The 27665-nt window shown below is 32.0% G+C and overlaps 1 protein-coding gene across 1 annotated transcript in view; it reads left to right on the top strand.

The window, feature by feature from the left end:
• The window catches only part of LOC145323661 (uncharacterized), a 47557-nt gene extending 29202 nt beyond the window's left edge, over positions 1–18355 (top strand). Inside the window, exons 6-13 of the mRNA XM_080166081.1 lie at positions 2426–2532; positions 3172–3277; positions 3686–3759; positions 5119–5193; positions 12288–12361; positions 14813–14942; positions 16510–16630; positions 17596–18355. Of these exons, the coding sequence (XP_080022207.1) occupies positions 2426–2532; positions 3172–3277; positions 3686–3759; positions 5119–5193; positions 12288–12361; positions 14813–14942; positions 16510–16630; positions 17596–17691 (783 nt within the window). The 3' untranslated portion in view covers positions 17692–18355. The remainder of the gene's footprint in view (positions 1–2425; positions 2533–3171; positions 3278–3685; positions 3760–5118; positions 5194–12287; positions 12362–14812; positions 14943–16509; positions 16631–17595) is intronic.
• The last annotated feature ends 9310 nt before the right edge of the window (positions 18356–27665 follow it).

Below are 27665 nucleotides of genomic sequence, written 5' to 3'. Positions count from 1 at the left end.
AACATAAACTTGGAAACAAAATACTGAAAACTTTTTAAAAGCACAAGATATTGCTTTCAACATTTCATAATATTTAAGAACTTTTACCAATTGAATATACTGTATATTTTATTACATAAAACTAATATCAAAATCTCTTTAAATTCTTACGCAATAACATTTTCCAGTTTACATTTGATACCGATTTATATCCGCTTGATTCAGCCCTTTTGAAAAATCATGTTTTGTATCGTATTATAGACAATAGTACAGTGAAAAAACATAATATTAGTTCTAGTTTTGTTAGCCCGGTCCATCGGCTCCTCGGGTATATTTACTATCCGCATAGAGCTGTCTATAATACGATGTGATAAATAACTATTCTTGGCAGCTATTTCAACCTTAGTAGGGCTCTCCTAATAGCATTAGCAAAATTTTTTAAATTTCTTTTACCTATTTTACACTAATACACATCTTTAAATAACGTTTTAATAAATTAATGTAAGTTGTACATTATTTTTAACAATGATAAAAATAATTTCTATTTTATTTATTAAGTTTTTCAAGAAAGTCAAAATAATGTTAAAATGAACTAAATTTCTTCTATTCTTATTAAATATTTTTTTAAAAGAATTTATTTTTAGAAAATAATTTTGAAATCTATTTTGTTTTGTTCTTAAGTTATTTAAGTAACGGATATTCAAAATAATATAATTTTAGATTTTATATGAAATAGTTTAATCTAAAAGAAATTCAAACATATCATTTAAAAAAAAAAGAGTTTGATGTTTTGTATGCTATTCTGTCTTCAGTCTTTACCATAAGATCTCGGGAACCAGTGGATCATATATTCACCTTGAAATGGCAACTAGCCCACTTTCCCATGTTATTATTCGAAGTACTTGCTTTGGCAGTGGTACTAGAAGAATCTTCTTAAATTAGTTTAGACAAAGAAGCTTCCTTAATCCTATTAAGAAATGGATTGGCTTCCAAAAGCCAACTCCTCCCCACCCGCTTTATATGAAACAATGTCATGAATGCCTAATAAAATTTCATTAATTTAGATTTTTAAAAAAGGCATACCAAATTAACCAATTCAACATTGTTACTTTTAGAAGTACATACCATACCAGTATGACCGTATGCAGCTTCCTGAATATGATTAAGCATAGTACTATATTTCAAAGCCAATTTAACTAGCTAATTTTAAAAGTACATACCATACCAGTATTACCCTAGGACGCTGTAGATGCAAGATCTAAATTTCAAATGATTTAAACGTACAGACAAATACTTTTAAAGAAAAGCTTCGCTTCTAGATTAATCTTTCTTTACTTTATTATAAATTTCATCATAAATTTATACCACAGATATATTCACCTGGCTTTGATTGACAGCTCAGTGTAATTAACGCATATATCTCAGGGCATAAGATACTGCTAAAATAGTAAACCCTTAGGCAATTTTAATGCACTTTTAGGCCTATTATTATCAATATATCTCCATATATGAGTAATACTGGCCTATCTATGGTAATCTATATGTGATTAACTAATGCTATATGTCTATATTGAACTTTGTATCTATTGATAAAATAACCATGTAACTATTATGTAAACTAAGCATACCTAAAGTCACTGATCTATTTACGTCATAAGCTTCACACACAGACACTGTAATGAACAGACAGAACATTAAATCCGGGTAATAAGTTGTCTTTATGGCTTGTAATCATGAAATTAAGGCAGTTATTCACTAACTCTTGAACTGAAAAGTTCACCTCTTCTCTCCTGGCTTAAAGGTAATGACTTAGTTAATTTAGCATGCATTGTATAGTATTAAATTTAGGTTCCTTTGTACTTGGCATGAATTGTGCATAGGTCTTATGTTAGAGGCCTAACACTATGCACAATTAGATGCTTTGGACTTTGGCAATCTCTTGTCCTACACTACTTATGTTTATTAACTCCTATCCTGTAACTTTCATACTTAGCTGATTCACTTGTATATATAAATACACTTTATTAAGCCATCTTCCTTAATTTATACCTGATATACTTATATTATATAGATCGAACATCATAACCAGCCATTTATTCTTAGTTTAAAGCAATATAATACCGTGCATGGGTATTTGTTGGACTGCCACGGGTTCAACCAAATTCGTATTGTGGGAGTAAAAGGAAAAGCATTCTTCACTGACAAGCCGACTTTGAGAATGTCTATGTGTATTGCAGTAAAAGTAGGATTTAAGTAGTACTCATAGAAGAGCGATCTCCATATAACAGATTTTGGACAAGCGCCCCATTCGCACTACCAACGCTTCCTGAATAAAATTATGCATAGTACTATAGTTCAAACTAGTTATATTTAGAAGTACATACCATACCAGTATGACCCCTTTGAAGCTTCCTAAATATTATTAAAAATAGTACTATATTTTTAGAAGTACATACCATACCAGTATGACCCGATGAAGCTGCCAGAATGTGCCTATTCAAAGACCAATTACTACAACATCACATTCTGCCTTCAAGATGATTACTACCCAGTGTAAGTTATATCAGAAATTAGAAATTATTTTGTTTTTAGCCTAAAATGATATTTTAGTAAAACAATTTATGTATTAGTAGTTTTTCTTTAGGTGTTACCTAGCTCTTTGTTTCGTTAAATATTTTGCATTTTTTATAGCAAAGTTACCTTACAAGTGACGTGTTTTCTCTCTTTAAAAACTTAATATTAAGCTTCATAAATCAAGATACTTTATATTAACTTATCTCTCTAATAATTTTCATTACAATGTAATTAAATAACACAAAAAAAACTTTTTTAAATCATTTGTCCTAAAAAACTTTTCTTATTTCTAATGTGTTGCTTTTGAATTGTCAAGTATAATAAATTCTAGTATCGCTTTGAAGCCGATTATTATCCGATTGATTAGAACCGATTTCCAGCCACACTGAAAAAGTATTATAGAATCGTATTACATCCAGTTTTTCTACGAAAATGAAATGTACCATCAAAAGATTAAAACCAGTTTTTTAAGCCCTAAAATGCTGAACATTTTTAAATCTGCAAAAAACTGGATATAATACCATGCTGATGATTTACATAATTTTTCAGTATGGTTGGGAATCGGTTCTAATCAATCGGATAACACGATGAAATAAATAAATATTCAAAAATATTTAGGGAAACAATCAAACACGAATTGGCTAGAAACAGACCTCTAGTGGACAGACTTATGTCTGATATTGTCCATCAGTCTGCAGACAATCTTGTAGAAGGTGTTAGCAAGGTAAGGACTGTTTATCTGTCTGTCTGTCTATCTATCTATCTATCTATCTGTCATTTTGTCCATCGGTCTGCTGATAATCTTGTAGAAGGTGTTAGTAAGGTAAGGTCTGCTTATATGTCTGCCTGTCTGTCTATCTAGCTGTCTATCTGGCTGTCTATCTGGCTGTCTATCTAGCTGTCTATCTGTCTTTCTGTCCATTTGGTTGTCTGATATTGTCCATCAGTCCGCTGACAATCTTGTATATGGTGTTAGTAAGGTAAGGACTGTTTGTCTGTCTGTCTGTCTATCTATCTGTCTCATATTGTTCATCAATCTGCTAAAAATCTTGTAAAAGGTATTAGTAAGGTAAGGAAGGACTGTCTACCTATCTACCTATCTATCTATTTATCATTCTATCTATCTATCTAGTATGAAGAAGAAAGTTACACGTACCAACATTACTATGGAGACCATAAACACCAGAAATTTGGCAAAGATTTCCAGTAAGTACAAATGCCATTTTAAAACGCGAAACTTTTCTACAATTTGAAATTTATATTGTCATTTGTACATAATTGGAATTTAAGATATTGGACCAACTCATATAAAAAAATTTTAAACTAGGAGTTAAGTTTCCTAAGCCTTACCTAGTCCTTTATACATATATAAGACTTAGGACACCCTAACATCTAGGCTAGTCTAAGATAAATGAATGTGTAATGTCATTCTTGATTATTTAACTTTTATACATTTTATTGTATGTTTTATTTGCTCTTTAGTTTATCTAACATTTACAAATACTAAAACAAATTTATTTGATATTTTATTTGCTGAACAAAATCAATTGAAATATTTTAGATTTAAAGGATGATTACATAAACAAAATAAAGTTAATACTCTTTTAATAATTTCTTTTTAATTGTATAAAAGATAATCTATTTGTCTTGAAATTTTCGGTCAGTTTAAAGTTACTTCTTTTAGGGCCTTAAAGTCTTTTTATGATACAATGGTATTATTTTTAGGTTTTGACTACTAATTTTTTTTAGAGACGTATCAGTATGTCATAGTAATTTTATGAAATCATGAAATTTTTTTTTACTTTTAAGATAGATCAAAATGATCCCTGTACGTAAAATGATATTCTTTTATTTTTACTATTTTATACTAAGCTGGATCTTTAAATCATTTTAGTGGTGAACCGGATCGGGGTGCGCTAGAGGTGGTTACACTAAGCTAGTGTAACTACCGTGCCAGAGGCGCGCCACTGGGTGCGCTGGTTCGCCTATGCCATTTTGATTTAAAGATTGATATAAGGTGCGCCGATCTGGCGCACCACTGAATGATTTAAAGATTCAGCTCTGGTATAGTTATTTATAGCATCGTATTATAGACAGCTTTCCGTGGACATTAAAATTTAAAGATTAAAACAAGTTCTGTTGGCAAACAAAACTTGTTTTAATATTATGATTTTTATTTTAATATTAGTAGAAAACTGGCAATACTACGATACGATACTTGTTGTTTCAGAATGGTTTATAATCGGTTAAAATCCAGTTGATATTAATCAGTTTTGGAGCCACACTGAAATAGTTATTTCTCGGATCGTATTATAAACGGCTTTCCGCGGATATAGAATGTACAATGAAAAGATTAACACTATTTTTTTAGCCCCGAGGTGCCGAAGGCACTGGCTAAAAAAACTGGTTTTAATCTTTTGATTGTACATTTTTATATTCGCAGAAAGCTGGATACAATACGGTGCTAGACATAGTTTTTTCGTATGGATGAGAACCGGTTCCTATCCACCGGATTCGAATGAATACGAGAAAATATATTATATTCTTAAATCATTATTTTTTCAGTGGATATCATTATTCTCATGAGTACTACGACCAGGGAGGTGGATACATCTGCCCATCAGATATCTTCTATGGAAGGTAAGGTTACATTTAACGACAATAACTTTTCAATAAATTACAAAGGTGGCGTCCAGGGATGAAGGGGACACTGGACTCTTAATTATACTGATACCCAAAGGTCTAGAATACATTACCTCATTCGTTGGCAGAAAAACTTTGCGCACTTTTATCAAATCATGAATTTTAATTAAAACTCGCAATATCAGAACTTTTCAGTAAATACTTTTAATCTTTAGAAGGGGTAATTTGATTTATCATAATTCAAAATATTAATTAATTAATTCCATTGTCTAATTTGTGGTCCAAGAGATTCTAGTAGGTTTTACCTCCCAAAAACCTAGCTAAGGGTCATCTTGTATAGCCTGATTGTGATCGAATGGTAATGATTTGCTCCTAAAGTAGAATATTAATTTGCATACCATTAAACTAAACTAAATTCATTATTTATTTTGTAGCAGTGAGGAAATTGAATTATTTCTAATTATGTATCTCAGATAAGCCAATGGAAGATATATTGATGTATATCCCAATGATTATAAACAAAGTTATCGGTTAAAACTTTTGATACTACTATTTTGGAAGCAACCATTTAAAATTAAATAACAGTACCCAAAGTTTTTGAGCCGTCGAATCAGGTCACGTAGTTTGGGTACCATCACTTTTAAAAGTTCAATATCATCTCTCTCAGTTTAGGGGGGAGTTATTTTATTTTCCTTGAAATTTTTAATCTTTTGGTGCTTTGTAAATATTTTAGTGGAATAAGTATTGTAGATTAGTTTACCTTAGTCAATTTAATATCCTGACTGTAAGATGGACAGTTAAGGAACTTAAGATAAATTATGATGCCCTAAGGCAATTATGATAGGCCTAGCTTTATTTCTTTAATCACAGGGATAAAAGAATTGGTAATAATTTTTTTTTGGAATTTCCATAAAGTGCCATATCGAGCAATGACCTGCCCCCCTCTTATTTTTGAAAAAAAAATAAAATAAGGGGAGAAAAGTGTATTTTAGCTTTGTTTGTCACTCGTGTGAGGTTATGTAACATTGGGTGTTGGGTAGGCCGCAGGGTTAGGGTACCCGTTAGGTTTAGTCACAGGAAAAAATAACTCCAATATTTAAAAAGAAATTTAAAAAAGGGCAAGGGGTTCTCTTCTTGATAGAAACCTTTTGGAAAAGAATCGTTTTTAATTAATAATTTACTGTACCTTAGCCTTGGTTTAGATCAGGCTTTACAGTTTTATAAAATAATAAACAAGATATGTCCTATGTCACTCAAACTCACTCTTCTTGACTGCATACGTTAAATTAGTTAAAACCCGTTTAGCTACCCCTATAACCCTGATTATGCTATAAGGAACATGCTTTATCAAGATTAGTTGTTTTTATTAGGAAAGCTTATCTATAATTTATTTTGTATAGCTGTCTGTACGACAGTCCATAACGCTATGAATAAAATGTGATTTATGCGGATACTATGCAAAGCAGTACTGCATTTTTGTGTTATGATTTTCTATATTTATGAGCATACATTTACTTAAGGTCCGTCTGTCTGTCAGTCATGCTCAAAAATATAAATATTGAAATATAAAAAAAACACATGAAAGTTTTCGTGATTCTTTGCAATGCATTTATTCTTGACTTATGACCCCATAACATCTGCTCTCCAAATCACTCTGTCTGTATTTTTTCCTAGATATTTTTTTATTTCTTCGCTACTTATGAATGTTGTCATCCTTGTTAAATCTTAAAATCAAGTTTAGGCTACTCATAAATCTTCTTTGCTTTTCAATATTGTATTTTGAGCGTAAAAGTCGCAATAACAAAATACATTATAATGAGAGAAAAAAACAATAAAGCAAAGGACAGTAATAAGAGAGCAAAATTTAAAATTTTAAGTTTAACAATTAATGTTATGAGTAAATAATTTACGCTATTTACAAAAAGTTTTAAGCATATTTATCACTTTTATTATTTTGGGATACTAAAGGATTAGACAATGGACGGTAAATTGATCAACAATCATCATTACTCTTACCACTGTAGCTTCAAATTATCAATAGAAAAGTTTTGACACTAGTAGGTTTGTACTAACCAATCAAAATTCAGGTAAACTACCCAAAAGTGTCTAAGCCAATGAATAAGATAATGAGTGTATAAGAGTGTGTTGAAGAATCCAATGTCACCTCCCTCCTTGTTAATATTTTTTTTATGAAAGATATAGGTTAATCACCCTGCAAAAAAAAACTAGGCATGAATGAATATTAATAAATAATGTTCTCCCCCCTCTCTTGAGCTTTATCATTTTTATGATGGATGTGTTTAATAGACATAAAATATCTAGATGGTTTATATGACCTCATTTTTCGTCAAACTTAAAAATGGATTTTTTTGCAGAAAAAAAACGTTGTTTACATTTTGTTATACACAATACTATTTGTGACGAATTTTTTGACGATACAATTTTAAGAAAGCTATTTTTGTTCTAAGAAATTTAAGTATTCATATTCACCTCATTATATGCTTTGTCATATGCTTCATATTATACAATGGATGACATTTTTACACAAATTAATTTACCCAAGAAAGCTATATCCTAAGATATGCTATAATTTATAGCTGACTCATAATGTGAAGAAAATGAAAAAATTATGTCCTATTATCTGTAAAATGTTTCAACCAATGAGATGTCTTGAATGTACATGTAGTATTCTCCTATTGGTTGATTTAGACAGTATGTCTCTCGGTTATCTCTATTATGTGCTTTGATCAGTTTGCATTCACTTCTGCATATTATCAAAGATATATTCTGATTTATAAAATGATAAAATGAGGATGTTTAATAATAAGAGTACTTTTACATTACTGCTAATATGTCTCACATAAAAATAAAAAATAAAAACATAAAAATATTTTTTTTCTCATGTTTCTGCTGTAATAATATGCGGTTCTACTAATGTAATACTTGTGTGGGAGTGAATACACACCTCTTAGATCAGAAGAATAATCTATTATGAAGCCATACTCCCCTCTTGTTTCAAGCGTAAAACATCCAATCCCCTGTAATTTTTTATCAGCACTTAGCATCTGCACATACGAGGACGTTTAATTTTTTCAATTAAACGCAAAATAAAAAAAAAATTCGACATGAGCAAGAAAAAATCAACCAAAATAAAAAGATAAATTGAAAGATTGTGATTGTTTTATAAAAGAGTAAAAAATTAAAATAATACTCTTTCTTGTAGATACTTTTTTATCGCTAAGTTTTTTCAAAGGATTGATTTTACAACATGTTAATTTGGGCAATATATGAAGGATATTGTTCAATTTAATGGCAGTCAAAACTCATACGTCTATTGTTATGACAACACTTATTACAAAAGCCTAGATTATGAATAAACAATAATTACTTTGATACAGATGACATAACCAAAAGATTACCGTTTTACATCCATTATCTTTTTATGGAGAGTGGCTAGGGGGGGGGGGGGGAGATGTCAAACACGGCAAAAAAACATTAAACGAATTAACCAGATTATAATAAAGCTTTGGGAATATATATTTTTTTAGAGTACTTATCAATCCCCTGCATATAAATCTGTGATCAATAGCATTTCTAACAAATGAACTTATTTTTTTTATAAAAGCTTTGTATAGGTCCAGGTAGGGGTTAAGGCAATTTCATGGGAAAACTGGGCAACAATTATAGAAACAATGAAATATGTAAGACCAAAACAACAATGATCTGCTGCCCGTGTGCAATTATTTTTTATAGAAATATAACTTTTGTATAAAAGTAACAGGATCTGTCTGTTTGAATCGAAGGATCTCTCTAACCGCTAAACTGATATGGTTCTCCTTAACAATGTAGCTTTCTATATTTTGGGGGAGGGTACGACCAACACCCGCGAGAAATCGCACCCTGAAATTCTTTTTCAAAACTAAAATATAAAAATTGTCGATTACCCCCCCCCCCCACAAAAAAATATTTCCATCCCCAAAATTTGTATTACCTAAAAAAAAATAAGAGTGGTTGAATTCAATCCTCCACCACTTCAAGTGCTCCTAGAGACCTCTAGGGGGCGTATCCGCTAGTTGATAATAATTGAGAAAATAAATATAGACATTACGCCTGATTTATCTCTGATATTTGGCCATTTTGTACCAATTTAGAGAAACTAATGTTCTATACGTTACATTATACTTACCAGCTCTTATAATGGTCAAACAGATAAGGGATACCCATTGATATGCCATAAAACTTTTTACTCATTAAATAGTAAAATTTTAGATTTTTATTCCTTTAGAGATAATATAAAATAGTAAGGTTTTTATGTATGTCAATTAAGTTCTTGTTAACCACTAAACCGATTGAGTTCTCCATTTTAGTACAGCTTCACATGTATCCCTTGATAGGTTTTGGCTATTTTCTACCCCCCTCCCTCCCTTTATCTAACAGTGAAGGGGCGCAATATTAAGTACTAGCGGCTACGCCCCTATAGGCCTCTAGGGGCACTTGAGGAGGGGGGAGTCGAATTTCTTATTTTAGATTTTAAAAGAAAAAGTAAAAAAAAAATATTTTGGGGGATGGAATTTTTATTTTTTTTTGGGGGGGGGGGGTTGCCCTTCCCTTATCATTTTCATTTTAGTTAAAAAAATTGTTTTTCATTTTTGGTTGGGTTGGGGGTGTCCCACCCTCAAGAAAATAGTTATTAACCTTCCCGGGACTTATGAGAAGCTACCCTGTTAAGGAAAACCCGATCGGTTCAGCGGTTAGCGAGATCCTTCGGTACAGACACACAGACACACAAATACACAAACAGACAAACATCCTGTTACTTTAGTATAAGGATTCTCAAAATGTTTAAATTTATATTAGTCAACATTTACTTCTTTTTATAATTATCCCTTAACCATGTAATGGGCCTGCAGAAATAATTGCCTCTGATAGAGAGAGAGCAAGCAAACTTGAAAAAAGAAAAGAAAATAGAAATCAAGACAGAGCTACAGCAGAAGGCCTGGCGGTTTCCCTTAAAATACCTAGTCGAGCATAGAACCCCCCACGTCCTCGTTTATTTAAAAAAAAAAAAAATAGGGGAGGTTGGGTTAGTTTGTTTATTATTTTAAGCCAGGTTAGGTTAGCTTGTGTTGGGTCCTGGGAGTAGCCTCACTGGTTTATGGCACTACAGGTATAGGCATAGACGTCCAAGGGGGGGGGGGGGTAATGGGGCGATTACCCCCCCCCATTTAAAATTTACCCCTACCCTGGGGGTGCCGTAGGCACTCCCAACTATTTAGGAAGGGGTATTTACCCCCCCCCAAACAATTTTGGGGGGGTAAATACCCCCCTCAAAATAGAAAATCTCTAACAAAAAAAAATTTTGCGCGCTTCGCGCGCATTTTTAATACTAAATTTTTGATAAAATTTAATTACCCCCCCCAAAAATTTTACCCCAGGGGTTAATTTTGGGGGGGATAAACAAATTTTACCCCTGCCAACAGATTTCAGGGGGGGTAATTACCCCCCCCAAGCAAATTTTACCCCCGGGGTAAAAATTTTGGGGGGGGGTAAAAAAAAATTTGCGGCACGCTTCGCGCGCAATTTTACCCCCCCCAAAACCGAATTACCCCCCCCTTAAAAAAATTTTACCCCCCCCAAAATAAAAAGCTTGGACGCCCCTGGGTATAGGTTCTGCATGGTTGGGGCCACCCGCATGGAGTAGGCTAGAAAATATTTAAATTTCAGTCTTTAAAAGCAACGAATTATAGAAAATTAGTTAAAACTTTGGGGACCAGTATGGTTTGCAGTTCAATCTCTTATAAATAACTGTTTATCTATGAACGGATTAATTTTTTCGTGTCTATAAAAATCGCGCAAAGTTCTATAATTTTTTTTAACTTTCATACTTGATCCGAAAAAACAGAAAGAAATATAAGAAAAGTAGTTACAAAAAAGATAGTTTTAGTAAGATAATTGATTATATTTTTCTTGAGAAAGAAAATGTAAATACATATGTTTGAAAGAGATGGTGTAAAACATTCTGAGCAACACTGAAATAACTTTTAAGAATATGATATAAAGGTATTCATAAATAGATAGGATAAGAACTAGGGCTCGGCAACCACACGTCAATCGCCTGTAAGCCTCAGAGAAATCAACCTTCTACAATTTCAAAGACCAGCTAGGAGTCTTCACCTGACACAAATATGACAATTCCTCCATTCAATGCATCCAAATGGGTTTAAATTTGAGAATTAGTCGCGGCAGATGCGCGGCTGCCAAACCCAATTAAGAAATAAGCAAAATAAACCCGATAACGTCTAATAATAGTACAGATGCTTATTTAGATTAAATAAGTCAAAAATTTGGCCAAATATTGAGAAATATAAAAAGAAAACATTTTAAAAATGAAAACATAACCAAATTTGGACCATTAGCTTAGAAAATAAAAATGAAAAATCAAGGTAAATATTGGTATAGAGTGTAAAAGTATATTTGAAGAATATTTGCTCTAGTAATGATGTATAAATATTGTCATGAATACATAGATAGGTATAAGAGATGTTTCTTTTTTTTTTTACATTTTTTGTAATAATGTCCTAACAAGGCAACGGTTGTTGATAAATAATGCATCAACAGCTAAATAACAGTAAAGTTTCAATAAAATTATGATATTATTTTTCTTTCACAAAAATTTGGCATGGTTTCGAACCTGATTTATCCTTGCATTACTGAAATCGACCTTTAATGTTTAAAAGAATTATTGACAATATTTTTCAGTAATTTTTAAATATTTTTAACCAAATTTTGGAAGATTTTTTAGGAGGTTTTACTTAAGAGATGTCTCATTAGGAGGTTTGTCCTTTAGGACGTTTGTCGTTTAGAAGGTTTGTCGCTTTAGTAGGTTTGTAGCATTAGGACGTTTGTCCCTTTAGGAGGTTTGTCGGTGTACCAAAAATTACTATATTTAAATGTTCGATTTCTCGTTAAAAATGCCTACTCTATACTATCTTAATTATGGTTTTCTAAAATAAAAATAAATTATCAAAATTGTAAAATTCACGAAACCTCTTTACATAAAAAAATCCACGAAGTAAAACCGCTATTTGTAGATTGAAAAGAGGATTAAACACCTATGGAAAATGGAAAGTGATTGTCAACCTACCAGATGAGTTCTACGCTTCAGGTAAAGAAAGTAGTTCATATTAAACTTCTCTTCTTCCCAATATTTATATCTATGAAATTATATTAAATAGAGAGAGTGGACAATGGGCTGTTTCACTAGTCCCCAAAGTTTTATAATAAAGTTTTCTTATTTGATGGCTCAACAACTTTTGGACATAAATCGAATTTTAGATGGATAGTTTATTAAGTTGAGTGTCTAAAAGTTTCAACCACTAATTATATTCTACAAAAGAGGCGATTTTGTGTATAATCATTTGGGTCATGCATTTATTTATCGGCCATTGTCTTATCCCTTTAGATCCCTGGAAACAAGTAATAAAACTCATCTTCTTCCGTCCTTATTAACTGACAGAAAATCATTTTTAAAATTAAGCTTACGTTTTGAGAGCTGTAATTATTATCCACAAAATTATTAATTATCAAAAAAGTGCGTCAATTAACCTGTCACATAGCAATAAAAAATTAATAGAAAAGCTAGTCTACATTTTTGCTGTCCGCATGTTTGCACAAATAAAATAGAATAATAATCAGGGATAAAAGGATGATAATTATCAATAAAGTTACCCAATCTACAGATAAAAAGTATTTACCAACCAACAAGGCTTTGATAAAAGTCCCCAAACTTTTAAGTCAACGAAAGTGACAATTTGTACCCTTCCTCCATGATGATTCAGTTATTATATCAGAAAATAACAAATTATTTACAATACATATTTCCTGGTACATATCAGGTTATCGGTAATTCATAATGTTTTGAGTAATTATTTTTTACAAAACATGTGCATAGGTAATTAAAAAATGGCAGAATTCTTAAAATTATGAATTTTTAATTTAAAAATAGTTTTTTTACTGATTAGAATTAACAAAATTCAAATACTTTTACATAAATTTCAACTGCGCAAACAAAATAAACAAGGATAAAAACATATAACAGTGGCTAAGCTCATAATCAGACTATTTGAGCCTAAGAAAACCGGACAATAAAAGTACGGATCGAAAAACAAAATTTGTTTAAGAGTTTATGTACTTAAGATGCCTGTCGTATTTCCATAAAGTGCCTAGTTTAGCACAGAACCCTCCACCCTTTTTTTTGATGAGGCAAAAAGGTAGTTTTTTTTTACTGTAGTTTGGTTAGGTTTCTTTGTAAACTGGATAGCCCCGCACGCCTTGGGGATCAGTAGTTTAGGCATAGAAATAAATAAACCCACATTTTCCTCAAAAACAGGTGAAGGGGTTTCAAAATGTTCGAGAGGCACTTTTAAAAAAGCACTAAACTTTTCCACATATTCATTTAAATGCAGCCGTTCTTCTCTTTGCAGTTGCTTATCTGCCGATTGACTACCTTATGGAATAACAGAGTAGTTTCGCTTCAAACAAATATTCGATGTAAAATTATACAATTTTATAACTAAATTTATTGGGTGAAATCAAATATACAGTATTAGCAAACATTGAATTATATTTTTGCATAAAATAATCACGTTTACAATTTAGTTTAATGGATTTCACCACGCAACTCGTGTTCTCTAAAGCTCTATCATCCCAAATACGTAATTATTTATCCAATAGTATTGTATGATTAATTTCCGACAGTTGGTTGGTTATTCTTTCTATCTATCTAAGGTTCTATTTATTAATTTATCTATCCTGTAGCCTGTCTATCTATTTATATTTTTACTTCTTATCCAACTATCATAAGAATATGTATATATACATATATTAATCTACTTATCTATCTATCCATCTAGCTATATAGGTGAAGGTACAGGGTATAAACACTATACCCAGACCTCCAGACTGGAAGAGCAGGGAGTAAGGGAGGGGACAATGGGCAATTAATTCAATTTAAGAGTTTTCAAAGAAAGGCCATGAAATTCACACTAATCCATAAAATTTGGAGGAAATTGTAAAGGGTTTGTTCATTAAATTTAGAATATTATAAACTAAGAGAAAAGTCATGCAAAGCGAAATCACATCTTGTTTTTGATGAAATATATTGAGGTTTTATGGTGCGATTTTTATATTACAAGATTAATGGACCCAGCCAACTGCTGGCTGGCTGGGCAAAAATATGAACCAATACGCCAGCCTGCCCCTTTTTATCCAGTTTATTTCCCTTGCCCTATGCCCCCATCTCCCCTCTCCCTTTTCCTAACATGAGCTTAAAAAAAGGGAGATGAGAGGAGAGGGGAGTGAAATAGAGTATGGGAGGGGGGCCGTGTATTCTCAACTCTGTCTGCTAGATTCAAAACTAACACAACGAGTAGCGGCATTTTATGCGCTAGTACCCAAACTCAGTCAGAAACTGCTAAATTCTTGCACATTCCCTTTAAGCCAGTACCCAAAGTCTGAGACCACTAAAAATTGAATTTTCGATCCATTGTCCCCTTCCTTACTCCCTGCTGGAACAGTGTATGTATCTAGACATATCTGTATCTATCTATCTATATAGGTGAAGGTACGGGGTATGAACACTATACCCAGACCTCTAGACTAGAACAGTGTATGTATCCTGATGCCCCGTGTAGCTTCATCCAGTCAACCATTCATTCTTCCTGTAGACAGAAGTTCAATTTTGTCAGGTATAGTAGATCTTTTTTGTAGCGCAGCTATTCTTTGATTAGTATAAGTTTGTTTGTCCAAATGTCAGACGAACTAACCATACGTCACATAATCTTTATGTGAAAGTAACATGTGCATGTCTGTGAAGGATCTCGCAAATCGCTGAACTGATATGGCTCTCCTCTATAGAGTAGCTTCTCAAAGCCCAGGAAAGGTTAATAAATATTTTGGTAAGGAGTACCACCAACTTCCCAGGATAAATTGCCCCTAGAAAAAAATCACCTTACAAACTTTTTTTTAGTTTTTCTTTTCAATACTAATATTAAAACTTGGGGGTTGGTTGAATCCCCTCCTTCCCCCTCAAAAGCCCCTAGTGACCTCTTGGGGGGGGGGGGGGGCTTAGCCCCTAGTTAAAGATAAGATACTAAGTAGAAGACAAATTTTAACATTAGAGTCTCATTAAAAATGAGTTAAAAATAGCAAACATCAAAATATGAATACTTGGCCAATTATAAATAATTGGATGCTAGGATTTTTTTGTTTTTAGATGGGTAGCATCTCAAAAAATTATATCCTTCCTCATTGCTTAAATATTAAAGTCAAAGTTTTGTTTCTGCCCACTTACAAGACAAAACAGAAGCAGCTTATAGTGCCTTTAAAATGACGTCATGCAATACAAATGACCAATGATAAGCCAGTAGACATGTATATTGACCAACGGTAAAATGTATACTGGCCTATCATTGGTCCCTTAGATGCCATTTTTATAAGCCCTATAAACTGCATCATATCTACTTTTTTTGCACTTTTGTAACTAAAATTATTTTAATTGTTTTTAATCTACTTAAGTTACTGATGATACACAATTTTTTAAATGTATTAAATTCAGCAAATTGTAAACAGTTTATTTCTTGCATAAACCGCCTTCATTAATTTATGTTGTTAACATAGGTAACTTAGGTTGGACATCACTTATTGGTCAGTACGTTCATCCAGTAGGAGATGAGGGAATGGGGTAAAGGGGGTTGATGGGGGTGGGGGGGGGTATCGTTATTTTAGCCAGCTAAAAGTTTCACTTATGTAGAGATCTAAATTAAAATATTTCCATTACAACTCCCCTGCCTTATGCTCTGTCAACAGAGGATTTCAGTGATTTATGTCGAAAATAAATTATTATGTAGATAATGGTGGTCATGACTCATAGACGTCCAAGGGGGGGCGGGTAAAGGGGTGATTACCTCCCCCCCCCCCCAAATAAAAAACAATGCCTCTATAAAATAAAGATTACCCCCCCCCCCCCAAATGAGCTTTTGGTTGCCGTAGGCACCACCAAAATTTTTATTTTCAAAATTTTACCCCCCCCCCCAAATAAAAAAGCTTGGATGCCCCTGTCATTACTGATATATTATCGCCATGATTATATTCTAATGGCATTATCAATGTTAACCATTTGTTATGTTGACTTAATAACAGGAAATAGTTTAACACGTATATAATACCATTTCCCTTTATCGTAGATGTAAAATTGATATAAAATATTCTTTCACTTAATATAGGTGAATCTATTTCTAAAAAATATTTTTTTAGACTGCTAAGTTACAGCTACGAGGAAGGCCTTCATATTGACAGCTTTAAGCTGCCCGTGGCTTGCAGCTGCCATGTTAAGCCGCCCCTTTATGGTTATGGTCAACACCATCTGTATAAACAGGTATGGTATAAATAAATTTAATAAAAAATGACAACATCCAAAAAAAAATAATCTCCATAGGACCATTTTAGTGTTTACAATTAGAATAGCTATCCTTCAAAATGTGTAAACTTTGAATATTCAATCTTACAGCATACATTTTAATGTTTTTAAATTATTACTTATTTTTGGCAATAGTTAATAGTAATTGTTATGCTCACTAATACTTAAGAAAATCCTGAATAAAATGAACGATTTTGACAAGGTTTTTTTGTTTAACTTCAATAAGTAAATTTACAGATCTCTTTGAAGGTTGGTGGTAATTTCACCCAAATGGTTATCAACCTTATCAGGGCCCAAGGAGAACCATATCGGTTTAGCGGTTAGCAAGATTCTTAGATTCAAAGAGACAGACGGACATACTGTTACTTTATGAATATAATGATTTTTAAAAGCGAAGATTTTCTATAATTAGGGTCGGTCCGTCCGTACGTCCGTCCGTCCGTAACGGATAGCTTTTTTCGTTAATTTAGGCATGTTAGAATTGTCCTATCTATTTCAAATTTTGCATGGTGATTCCTTTAATAGTTAGGCACGATTTAGAAAGCATAGCAACTATATAATTATCACCAAAATGCCCGCACGTCCATTTTAAACATGTTTATTTTTTTACTTTTTTAACAAAAAATTTTTATGTGATCTAATCATCCGATTGATCTGATTTTTGGTATATTGATTCCTGGGACAACAAAGTATAATGTAATAAGCGAAGCAACTCTATAATCAAGTCCTAAAAATGTAAGTTTGTCCATAAACATTATCCTAAATCAAGCAGTTTTTCAACAAATTTACTTACAATTTTGTTTTGACTCTTTATATTATGATTATTCAGTTCTGACACTATACAAGGGTTACTGTCCGTTTGTCCTACCGTTTCAGTGCTTGGCTTTTATGGATGTTGTCATCCTTGTTTAATAATATTTCAGGAGTTAGAGCCCCACAATGGAAAGCCAACACTCCCAACACCTGTACCTTACATACCCCATCACACACCTACACCTTATGTTACTGGCAAAAAATAAAAACAAATGTCTATTTCAAAAAGATTTTTTTCTTAAATTTTATATCACATGAAAGCCTTACAGTACAGGATTAGTTATTTCTAGCATCGTATTATAAACGGCTTTCCGCGGATATAGAATGTACAATCGGCACCTCGGGGCTAAAAAAACTAGTTTTAATCTTATGATTGTACATTTTGGATCTACTGCAGTTCACGGTAAAATATTGCTGGTAAGCAATATTTCTAAAAATCTATGAATTTTAAAGGCTGCTAGCTGCCAAACGGCTGAACGTACAGATTATACCTGCACACCATTTTAAGCGGCATAAGAAGGCCTACAAATAATCTGGAATAGCCAAGATCCAATTATGCACAGGGAGAGCTTCACTGAAGAAAAAAACGCGTAAAATAGGTCTTTTTTTCGCGCATTTCTCTGCACTGCGAGATAATTATGCATTATTGATTTATGGCTATTCCAGATTATTTGTAGGCCTTCTTATGCCGCTTAAAACAGTGTGCGGGCATGATCTGTATGTTCAGCCGTTTGGCAGCTAGCAGCCTTTTAAATTCATAGATTTTTGGAAATATTGCTTACCAGCAATATATTACCGTGAACTGCAGTAGATCCTACATTTTTATATTCGTAGAAAGCTGGATATAATACGATGCTAGACATAGTTTTTTTTTGTATGGATCAGAACTGGTTCCTATCCACCGGATTCAAATGAATACGAGAATAGTTATTTCTCGTATCGTATTATAAACGGCTTTCCGCGGATATAGGATGTACAATTATAAGATTAAAACTAGTTTTTTTAGCCCCGAGGTGCCGGAGGCACCGGCTAAAAAAACTGGTTTTAATTTTATAATTGTACATTTATATATTCGTAGAAAACTGGATATAATACGATGCTAGACATAGTTTTTTCGTATGGATGAGAACCGGTTCCTATCCACCGGATTCGAATGAATACGAGAAAATAACTTATCTTCCTTTTTGATATTATCCTTAAAAAACTTGTTTGGTTTTCAGATAAGTACAAATAGCACAGCAAATTTTAACTAAAATTATTTAACTATTATTCTCGTATTCATTCGAATCTGGTGGATAGGAACCGGTTCTCATCCATACGAAAAAAAAACTATGTCTAGCATCGTATCATAAACCGCTTTCTACGAATATAGAAATGTACAATCATAAGATTAAAACCAGTTTTTTAGCCCTTGTCTTCGGCACATAGGGGCAAAAAAAAACTGGTTTTAATCTAATAATTGTACATTCTATATCCGCGGAAAGTAGTTTATAATACGATGAAATAAATAACTATTACAAAATATTTTAGATTAGGTATACTGATCAATGTAATATTACCATTTTATAAGTTTTTTATGTTTTAGTCATCAAAAAATTAATTTTGTCAGTCGTATTATGTTAATATTAAAAAAAATCCTCAAAATCAACTTAATTACAGTTAGGTGATTGAAACTATTACAGTCATGGCCCTCTAAAGAAAGGTAATGTAGGATTCCATTTTATTTATAAAAAAAATGGTTTCAACCTTTTAACTAAACTAGGTATATTAGAAAAAATCTGTTTAGATAATATATTACTGTGAAAATGTAAATTAATTTGTGTCATTACTGCAACATTTAAAATGCATATTGTAATTAGCAAATGAAAATGTTTTAAATTATACTTTTAAAAAAAAATTTCACAAATACCTAAATGTTTTAATTTAAAAAATACATTTTGTTCAAAATGCAAGAGCTATATACAGGGTGGGGCAAATAAAACCGAACAAATTCTATTTTTTAAACAAATGAACATAAAATCGTCAATTTTGAAGATTTTATAAAATTTCAAAAACTGGAAAGCAAATTGGGTATAAGACTATTATATTATTCAATAAAATCGCCACCAGCCCCAAACACCGCATCTATCCGCCCCCTGAACCGCCCGCAGGCCCTGATCACCATGTCCCTGTCCAAGCTGGCGAAATTCTTCTTAATAATGGCAATGAGGGTGGTCTGTGTGGCATGGGCATGTCTATTGGTGCATCCTTCAAAGTAGCTCCAGGCCCAATAGTCAATTGGATTAAGATAGGGGCTGCTGGGAGGCCCCATCTCCTTCGCAGGATCCAAATTCACCCATTTTTCAAGCTAACCTTCGCCACGGCGGCTCTCATTTGGGCCACAGTTGAGCTTAAACGACGTTCTATACCTTTTTAGAAATGGCATAAAGATTATCATTAGCGCAACATATAGTCTAATATGAGTTTCAGGGTTTCAGATGGGCCCCTGTTGTCCAGAACCGAGAAATATTCAAGATTTTATACGTTTTTAACATCTAAAAATATGCCACGTTTCACTTTGTCGGAGTACTACGGCCAAGCCAGCTGAGATAGAGAGCTCTGGTCTTTTCTAGTGTCTTACTGATGTATCTAACAGTAACTCCAGCAAGTTTTATAAGTCTATCTTATCTACAGATGGACTGAGGTCAGATTTAGTAGGCCATAGTCGAGAATCCAGGGTATAGTACGAGCGCACTCTGAATTCGCCTTGTTGAACATATGCGCGGCCAGCTCGGTATACATATCCTCCATCGTCCAAAGATTTTTTTCGGCAAAAAGGTCATTAACTAAGCTTTTTATATTGGGGTCAAACGTCCTGATTGGTCAAGTAGTGTTGATGCTATGGCCTTTTGAAAAATGTCCGGTTTTATGTGCCCCACCCTGTATATAATTTGGTATAATCGTATTACTTTCATGAACAATTAAAAAATGTAACATACTTGAAAACTCTTAAACATTTTAAAATTGTAAAATACTATTAATTTTTATTAGATTGTTATTCCTGTTCTATTTATGGACTTTATCTTTATCTTTATAGATGTATTTTAGTTCAATAACCTTAGTTACCATAATTTTAACAAAAAAAGATACTTTCTCAATTTTAAGAATTAAATTTTGCTAGGTGTTATCTAATATTGATACTTTTTTTTTATCATTGTGGCATTTGATTTAAATAGTTCCTAATTAATCAATTTTATATATTCTTTAATGGTAGTCAATTATTAAAAGTGTGGGCATATTTAATTAAAGTTATTTATCTATTTATTTATTTAATAAATTATTTAAAACCTTGAGTTTCTATTATTGAGTACAGTTTTTTTTTTTAAATGAGAGGTACTGTGCAAGTATGGTGTTGAATGTCAATATCATATCATATTTTAGGAAACAAGCCAACCTTTTTTAGTGCGCTTCGCGCTTCCCAATAATGCAAAACATGTACACGTGTAGGAATTTGAAATAAAATGCTATGAACTGAGTGTTGCATTAAGATAAGAATAAATACATAAATGTTTATTGTTATTAGCAAAGCTACTATATAACCCATTATGGTAATCTGTCGTTCTGCCCGTCAGTCCGTAGAGCTTGGTTAACTTGTCTCATTTTTAAATAGACTGCTATTATTTTTTGTTAAATGTGAAAAATAAATTTACTCCAAAACTTACCTTATCCATCAAGCTAAGGAGTTAATCTTACAACAGCAATAGTGGCGTGCATAGGGTTTCCTTTGTTGTATTTGGTCAATGTATCATTGGAGTGTACAACTTTATCAAGAGGATTGTAGAAGGGTGCATCAACCTCCATTAATTTTTTCAGAGGGTCGTTTCTACTCTCCTTCTGTACGTCTCTGAAGGGTTTATTCATCAATTTTCTAATTGTCTGTTCATTCATGTTTGATTTAACGCTTCGCTCGAACCTTATAGATGTTTACATCCTAGCTCATATCATTATTGTTATGATATAAGGTTTCAATAAGTTTATCCTACCTTTCAAATAACAGTACATTATATTTAACAGTAACAAGGATTCTCTACTGTAATATTTGTTTAATAAATATGACTACAGAACTGACTTATTATTATTATGATTGTTATTGCAATGCGTCTCAAGGGAATTATATAATAGAGATGCTGCTGCAATTAACCATATTTAGATAGTGCCGGGGATAGGAGAGATTATGAATACCTATAAAAATGTGGAGGAGGGACTTATTTTATCTATGTAAAATATAGATAGCTAACAGGTTTTCAAAAACCAATAGCTTCACTTTTTGAATACTAGCGGCTCTAGGCCTCTAGGGGCACTTGAGGAAGGTGAATTTAAATCCCAAAACCCATTTTTTTGGGAGGAGGTAATTTTTTTTTCTAGGGGCGATCTCTCTTGGGAGGGTGGTGGTATCCTCCCCCAAAATAGTTATAAACCTTCCCGGGACCTATGAGAAGCTACCCTGTTAAGGAGAACTTAATAAGTTTAGCGGTTAGCAAGATCGATTGGTACAAACATACAAACAGACAAACATCGTTCTACTTTGTATTATAGATAACCCCTAAAGGTTTGGTAAAAAAATAACCCAATTCAGAATGACAATAAGAAAACTACATATATGAACAAAACTGTAGGGCTTATATTGATAAATGTGAAGCGATTATTTTTTTAAAAACACCTTTTATATAAGACAAACGTTTTAAATCTGGTGAATTTACATAAAATTTCTTTATATCTCCATCCTGGTAGGGAACAGGATGCCAGAAAAGAAGGCAGGGTCATCCAGGAACAGATCAAAATTTTAAATATTTGTTAGAATAATTTTTCTCCCAAATGGGCTAAAATACATTAGATTTTGTTAGTGTATTATTTATAAATAGATTAATATTAGTAATTCTCAATAATTGCTCAATGATAGGATCTTTGAAAAATATTTATGTTATCAAAGAATTAGAAATAAAGAACCTTAAATTTAAAGAATATACAAATTAAGAAAAAATATCTGCTACCATTTCATCAAAAAGATAAATGTTCTTTTGAATTAATGATTTTTCTACAAAACTTTCATATTTTTAAAAGCTAAAGCTTTATATACATTACATTTGTATAGCAAAACAAGAATGACAACACCCATTAAAGCAAATATAAACAAAAAAGAAATTATAGTGCCTATGAACAATTGTCAATTTAGACGTACCCATAAGAACTACGCTCAAAATCACACGTTTATAGACAATAGAAAAAATAGCATTTTTTAGGCAATAATATAAAAAATATATTAGACAGCAAAAGTCAATCCTTACATGCCTATGATTCTTAAAAAGAGCTAACAGTTAAGTATACGATGCAACCAAAATAAAGAAAAGATTTGCTTTAACAAATTATAATACATAGTAACAAAATATATAAAAAATTTGACAATGATTTACAGAAAAAGTTTGGGCATGAATGCATACAAACTTTCAACAGCAACAGTTTTTAATAAGTTTATTTTCATCTAAACAAACATGGGGCGGTTTCCCTCAGATTGCTTTGTTAAGCTCAGAAACTAAGGGGTAGAGGAGGGTTTCTTGTGTGTCTGTGATTTTTTCATTAGGTCTGGTTAGGTTAATCTGGGTACAGGGTAGCACAGTAGCGCATTAGGTAGAGACCCCGCAGAGATTTGGCAACCTGCAGGCAAAAAGAAAAAAATAATACTCTCCTACCCTTATTTTAGGTTCATTTTAAAATAATGGGGAGGGAGGGGGAGTTGTTATATTATCACTAGGGACGATGAGGAAAAGCAGCAAAAATTTGAGTCAGTCCAGCTGTAACTAACAGCTTTTGTCAAAAACTTAGACATTTTTAAAATAGCCATATACTATTTGAATTTTCAATGACTATTTCAATTCTGACAAAAGAATATTACTTTTAAAAACTTTCCTGCATTTTAGCAACAATGTATAACTATGTATAGTTAATACTATAACAAAAACTTATTAATAAAAGTTACACTGAGTTCTAGTATACTAGATAATTTGGACTTTTATAATAATGGATTTATTTTTACTTTCACCAGATTATCAAGTACTCTAATAAAGTAAAACTTGAAGCTGGCTAAAATAACCATCTTCCCTTTACCTCATTCACTTCTCTCATAATATATGAACGAACTGACCAACTTGGGATGTCCATGTTATCAATAATTTACGATCATTTTTCACCTGTCATAATATCCACGTATATTCTATATCCATTTTTTATAGATATTTAAAGTTTAAAATAAAAATTTAAAACATATATGTACATTGATCATGTATAATAGCGGTTATTGTAAAATTTATTTCTAATCTTGGACAGATATTATAAATAAATTGCAATCATAACGATTTTTTAAGTAGTAATATAGAAAAAAAGTAAAGCATAAATAAAGTAAACAGAATGTTTAAAATTACACAATTTGAAAAAATGTAGAAAACAGTAAAACAATGAAGCTTTTTACAGTGCTTAATAAGAATGACGTTATACTGGCCACATACCATTGGTCAATTAATGTGTACTAGTCTGCCATTCGTAATTTAGTTTGTGTAGTGGCCTATCATTGGTCATTTTTATTGTATGACGTCAATTTAATATAGGCTCTATGAAGAACTTCTAATACAATGTTTACAATCTTTCATACAGCTTACCTTCTTGGACAGACGTACAACCATGCAGACATACCCTTGTTATAGAGCATCTATGATTCTAACTATGATAAGGTTTTCATATAATCTAGTTAATGATATTTTTATAATCCTTTTATGTACAGGACAAAATTTCTATAATTATTTTCACCAGAAAGTAATGATTTGTTGGGAGTAACGGAAAGTGTCATGCGTGACGTCATAAAAATACGTCTAAAAGGGAAGGACACGAGTAGAAGTGGGAAAGGAAACCCCCCAAAAAAGTGATGGATTTAGACGTATTTTTATGACGTCACACATAACACTTTCCATATTTCCCACTGATGACCAAAATACAGGGTAGACCTTGCATATTTAGATAATAGTCTAAACAATGTATGATAACTTTTTATGATAAAAGGCTAAATAAATTACTTTTTGATTTTTAGAATTAAAAAGTTGAAGGTTAAAACTGCGCATTGTTACTATACAATTTAAAACAAACTAAGTTTATTTAGGTTCCTGGTTTGATTGATATTGAAAATTACTAAGGCCATCTACAAGATAGCTATGCCCATTGGCCATACTTTTACGATACCTGACTTTTATATGGTAGTCTGTTATATAAATATGTTTGTGTATTTATAATCTTTAAATCTAGGCCAAAGGATACCTTAGCACAACAAAGCTCAAATAATGGTTTCCTAAAATAATATTTAAATGATCAACTCTTTGTTTGACAGACATTCTAAGATTATGGATTGTCCGTGCGCCCGTCATTTAAAGTTACGCATGCGTTATTATATAATAACCATATTCCATTTAAATCTTCTTTTATCATTGGGGAAGCCAATTTGTCCTGTTACCTTTACCCAGAGATACCTCTTATCTTTTAAATTGTTTCTTTTTCTTAAAATCAATATTAGGATTCTACCCTCAAAGTGTCTAGTCGAGCCTACTAAACCTCAAAAACAACCCCTTACCTGGAATCCAATTAAAATCAAGGGGTTTATTTTAGGGTGCTTGTTTTTTACATTAGGTCATATTTGGTAAAGGCCCTGTGGGTTAAGGGAACTCTGCAGAGGTTTGGCATGAGAATAATTAACGTAAATATAGGGCAAATTAACAACTTCACATTATTTATTTTGATAAATGGAGTTATGTCCACCTTATTCTATGATTTATTTACAATATTATTCTATGTCCATGATCTAAATGGCTGATAAAACTAGAAAGGGAAAAATCTTCTTTTCGTTGCATTTCCTCGAAATCCAATTTAAAGGAAATAGAATTAGTATGGCTTATTTCAAAACAGCAAATATTTTTTTAATTGAAAAAGTACACGATTTTTTTTGTTTCCCAGTAACTTCCTAGTCTTAACTCAATTTTCATGAGAAAAAGTGAAACATAGCTTTGTTTTTCGGAATTAATTTTAGAGTCGGTTGATATCATATTTTATGAAAGTTGTTTCTCAATGGAAAGGTAAGCTAATTTGTACAAGCTTTAAAAACTAAGGACTACTTCTTAATTGAACTTGCGGCTGCGCCCTTAGAGACATCTAGTGGTCCTTTAATACAGGGAGTTAGAGGTAACTTTCACAATTTTAGGGTCAAAGGAAAGTAAAACAAAACTTAGTGGCGATTTCTTTTTGAGGATGTAGGTACCTTTCCCAAAAATATTAAAATTATCGTAATTATTTCCATCAATCACTTAGACCGACTGAATAAAATTATTCACAGTAAATTATGCCATATATTTCTTAATTTTTAAATCAAAATTTCTGTTTTATCTGTTATTTTTTCAGTAGTTTTGTAGGGACGCTTTCCATTAGTTTGCAGGAGAATAGATTTATCCAAATTGAAGTCTCAATTTAAAACTATAAAGAACATTAATTCGAGCAACAGAAATCGGGTCATTTAAAATTGCAATGGCATATAAAATAAAAAAAGTGCATAGTTCTAACAAATTTCATTTAATTTTATAATCAAATACAATCAAAAAGATGATACCATTCAAAACACAAAGTACAAAATATCAATTTATCCGTCCTTTTAGATTTAGCTTAATATCTTTCTTTTTAGTTGGTCGTGGGACTGTGTTTCTTTGGATGGTTGGTTACATTATAGATAGAGCATGCAAATTTAAAAAATATATCAATTTTATGGGGGGTTAAATCAACTACACTTTGGGCAAAGACGCTACAGGTTACAAGCTATAGTAATATATTTTATTAGTAGTTTGTCTGTCTGTTGGTTACTCAAGACCCATAATCTGAAATATTGTAATTTTCGGGGATATTATAAGTTTGAAATACGTTTATTCTGTATATTGAAATGTATCTTGAACTACAAAGGAATTTGAAAATATTCAACCTATCTCAGCAATAACTGGAAGATAATCTCAAATAAGCATTGTAAATCTAAACCCTAAAAGCAAATTTTAAAAAAATCACTGCACCTCACGACTCCTATATTAGTTGTGAAAAGAAGAATTTCTTTCTCAATAAACCAATATGGTGTTCATTTAATGTTGTTTAAAGTATAAATCTAACCATCTTTAACATAATTTTCATAGATAAGGGATAATTAATGGTCGAAAAGCATTATTATTTACTGTCGTATTGACTGAAGCACCTTTTATACAAGATGAATTTAACTTTTGTATTATTAAATGGCTTTAATAAGTCAGGAAAGCTCTACTCACCTATCTTTTATTTTTTTTTATCAAAATTTGCAGTTTGATCTGAACAATGCCAACATATTATGCTAGGTAGTCACTCAAGAAATAAAAAAATCATAGCTGAACGTTTAATTGTTAGACAACCTGTAGAAATTCTTTCCTATAAAAGTAAGCGTACACTTCTGCGTATTATCACAACTGCTTAATGTTTTGCTAATAAGACAAAATAGAAAACAAATTTGATGATGACATTAGAAAAATTTAAATGGGAATGGTAATGACGACACATACAAAATGAAATTTTGGATCATTGAAATAAAAAAAACAAGTTGTGGGTTAAGCCATATTTTCACAGCCCCTGCTGTGGGCTCTGCCCCTTCGGGGCAATCATTGACATTTACATTTATCTAAACTAACCTATCAAAAGCTACTGTGAATATACTACAAAACCCACTACTTCGTTTTCTTTCCATGATCCCAAATTTCTGCAGTTCTGATGAGTTGCTGTTGTGATATATTCTCAGAAGTGAGGGTACACTTCCAATAAACAGTGGAGCAGATCAGGGAGGGTGAGGACATTGGAGTGTTTATTATACTAGTCCTCATAATTTTACATTATAATGATTTTTATTTGTAGATTTAACAAATATGGGAACTTTTATTGAATTTTGATTGGTTGGTTGATCGAGTTGAGTGCCCAATCGTTTAAACCACTAGTAAAAATCTACAGAAGGGGTAATTTTGTGTATCATCATTAGGGATATATCAATTGATTAGCCATTATCTTATTCCTTTAGATTCCTGGGAGCAGATCCTTCACACAAATTATTATTTCT

The sequence above is a fragment of the Acartia tonsa genome, chromosome 7, assembly GCF_053477335.1.
Source record: "Acartia tonsa isolate MP-2025a chromosome 7, ASM5347733v1, whole genome shotgun sequence".
Taxonomy (NCBI): domain Eukaryota; kingdom Metazoa; phylum Arthropoda; class Copepoda; order Calanoida; family Acartiidae; genus Acartia; species Acartia tonsa.
Note: the sequence above shows the minus strand (reverse complement) of the source record. Positions and strands in the feature narration are given on the sequence as shown.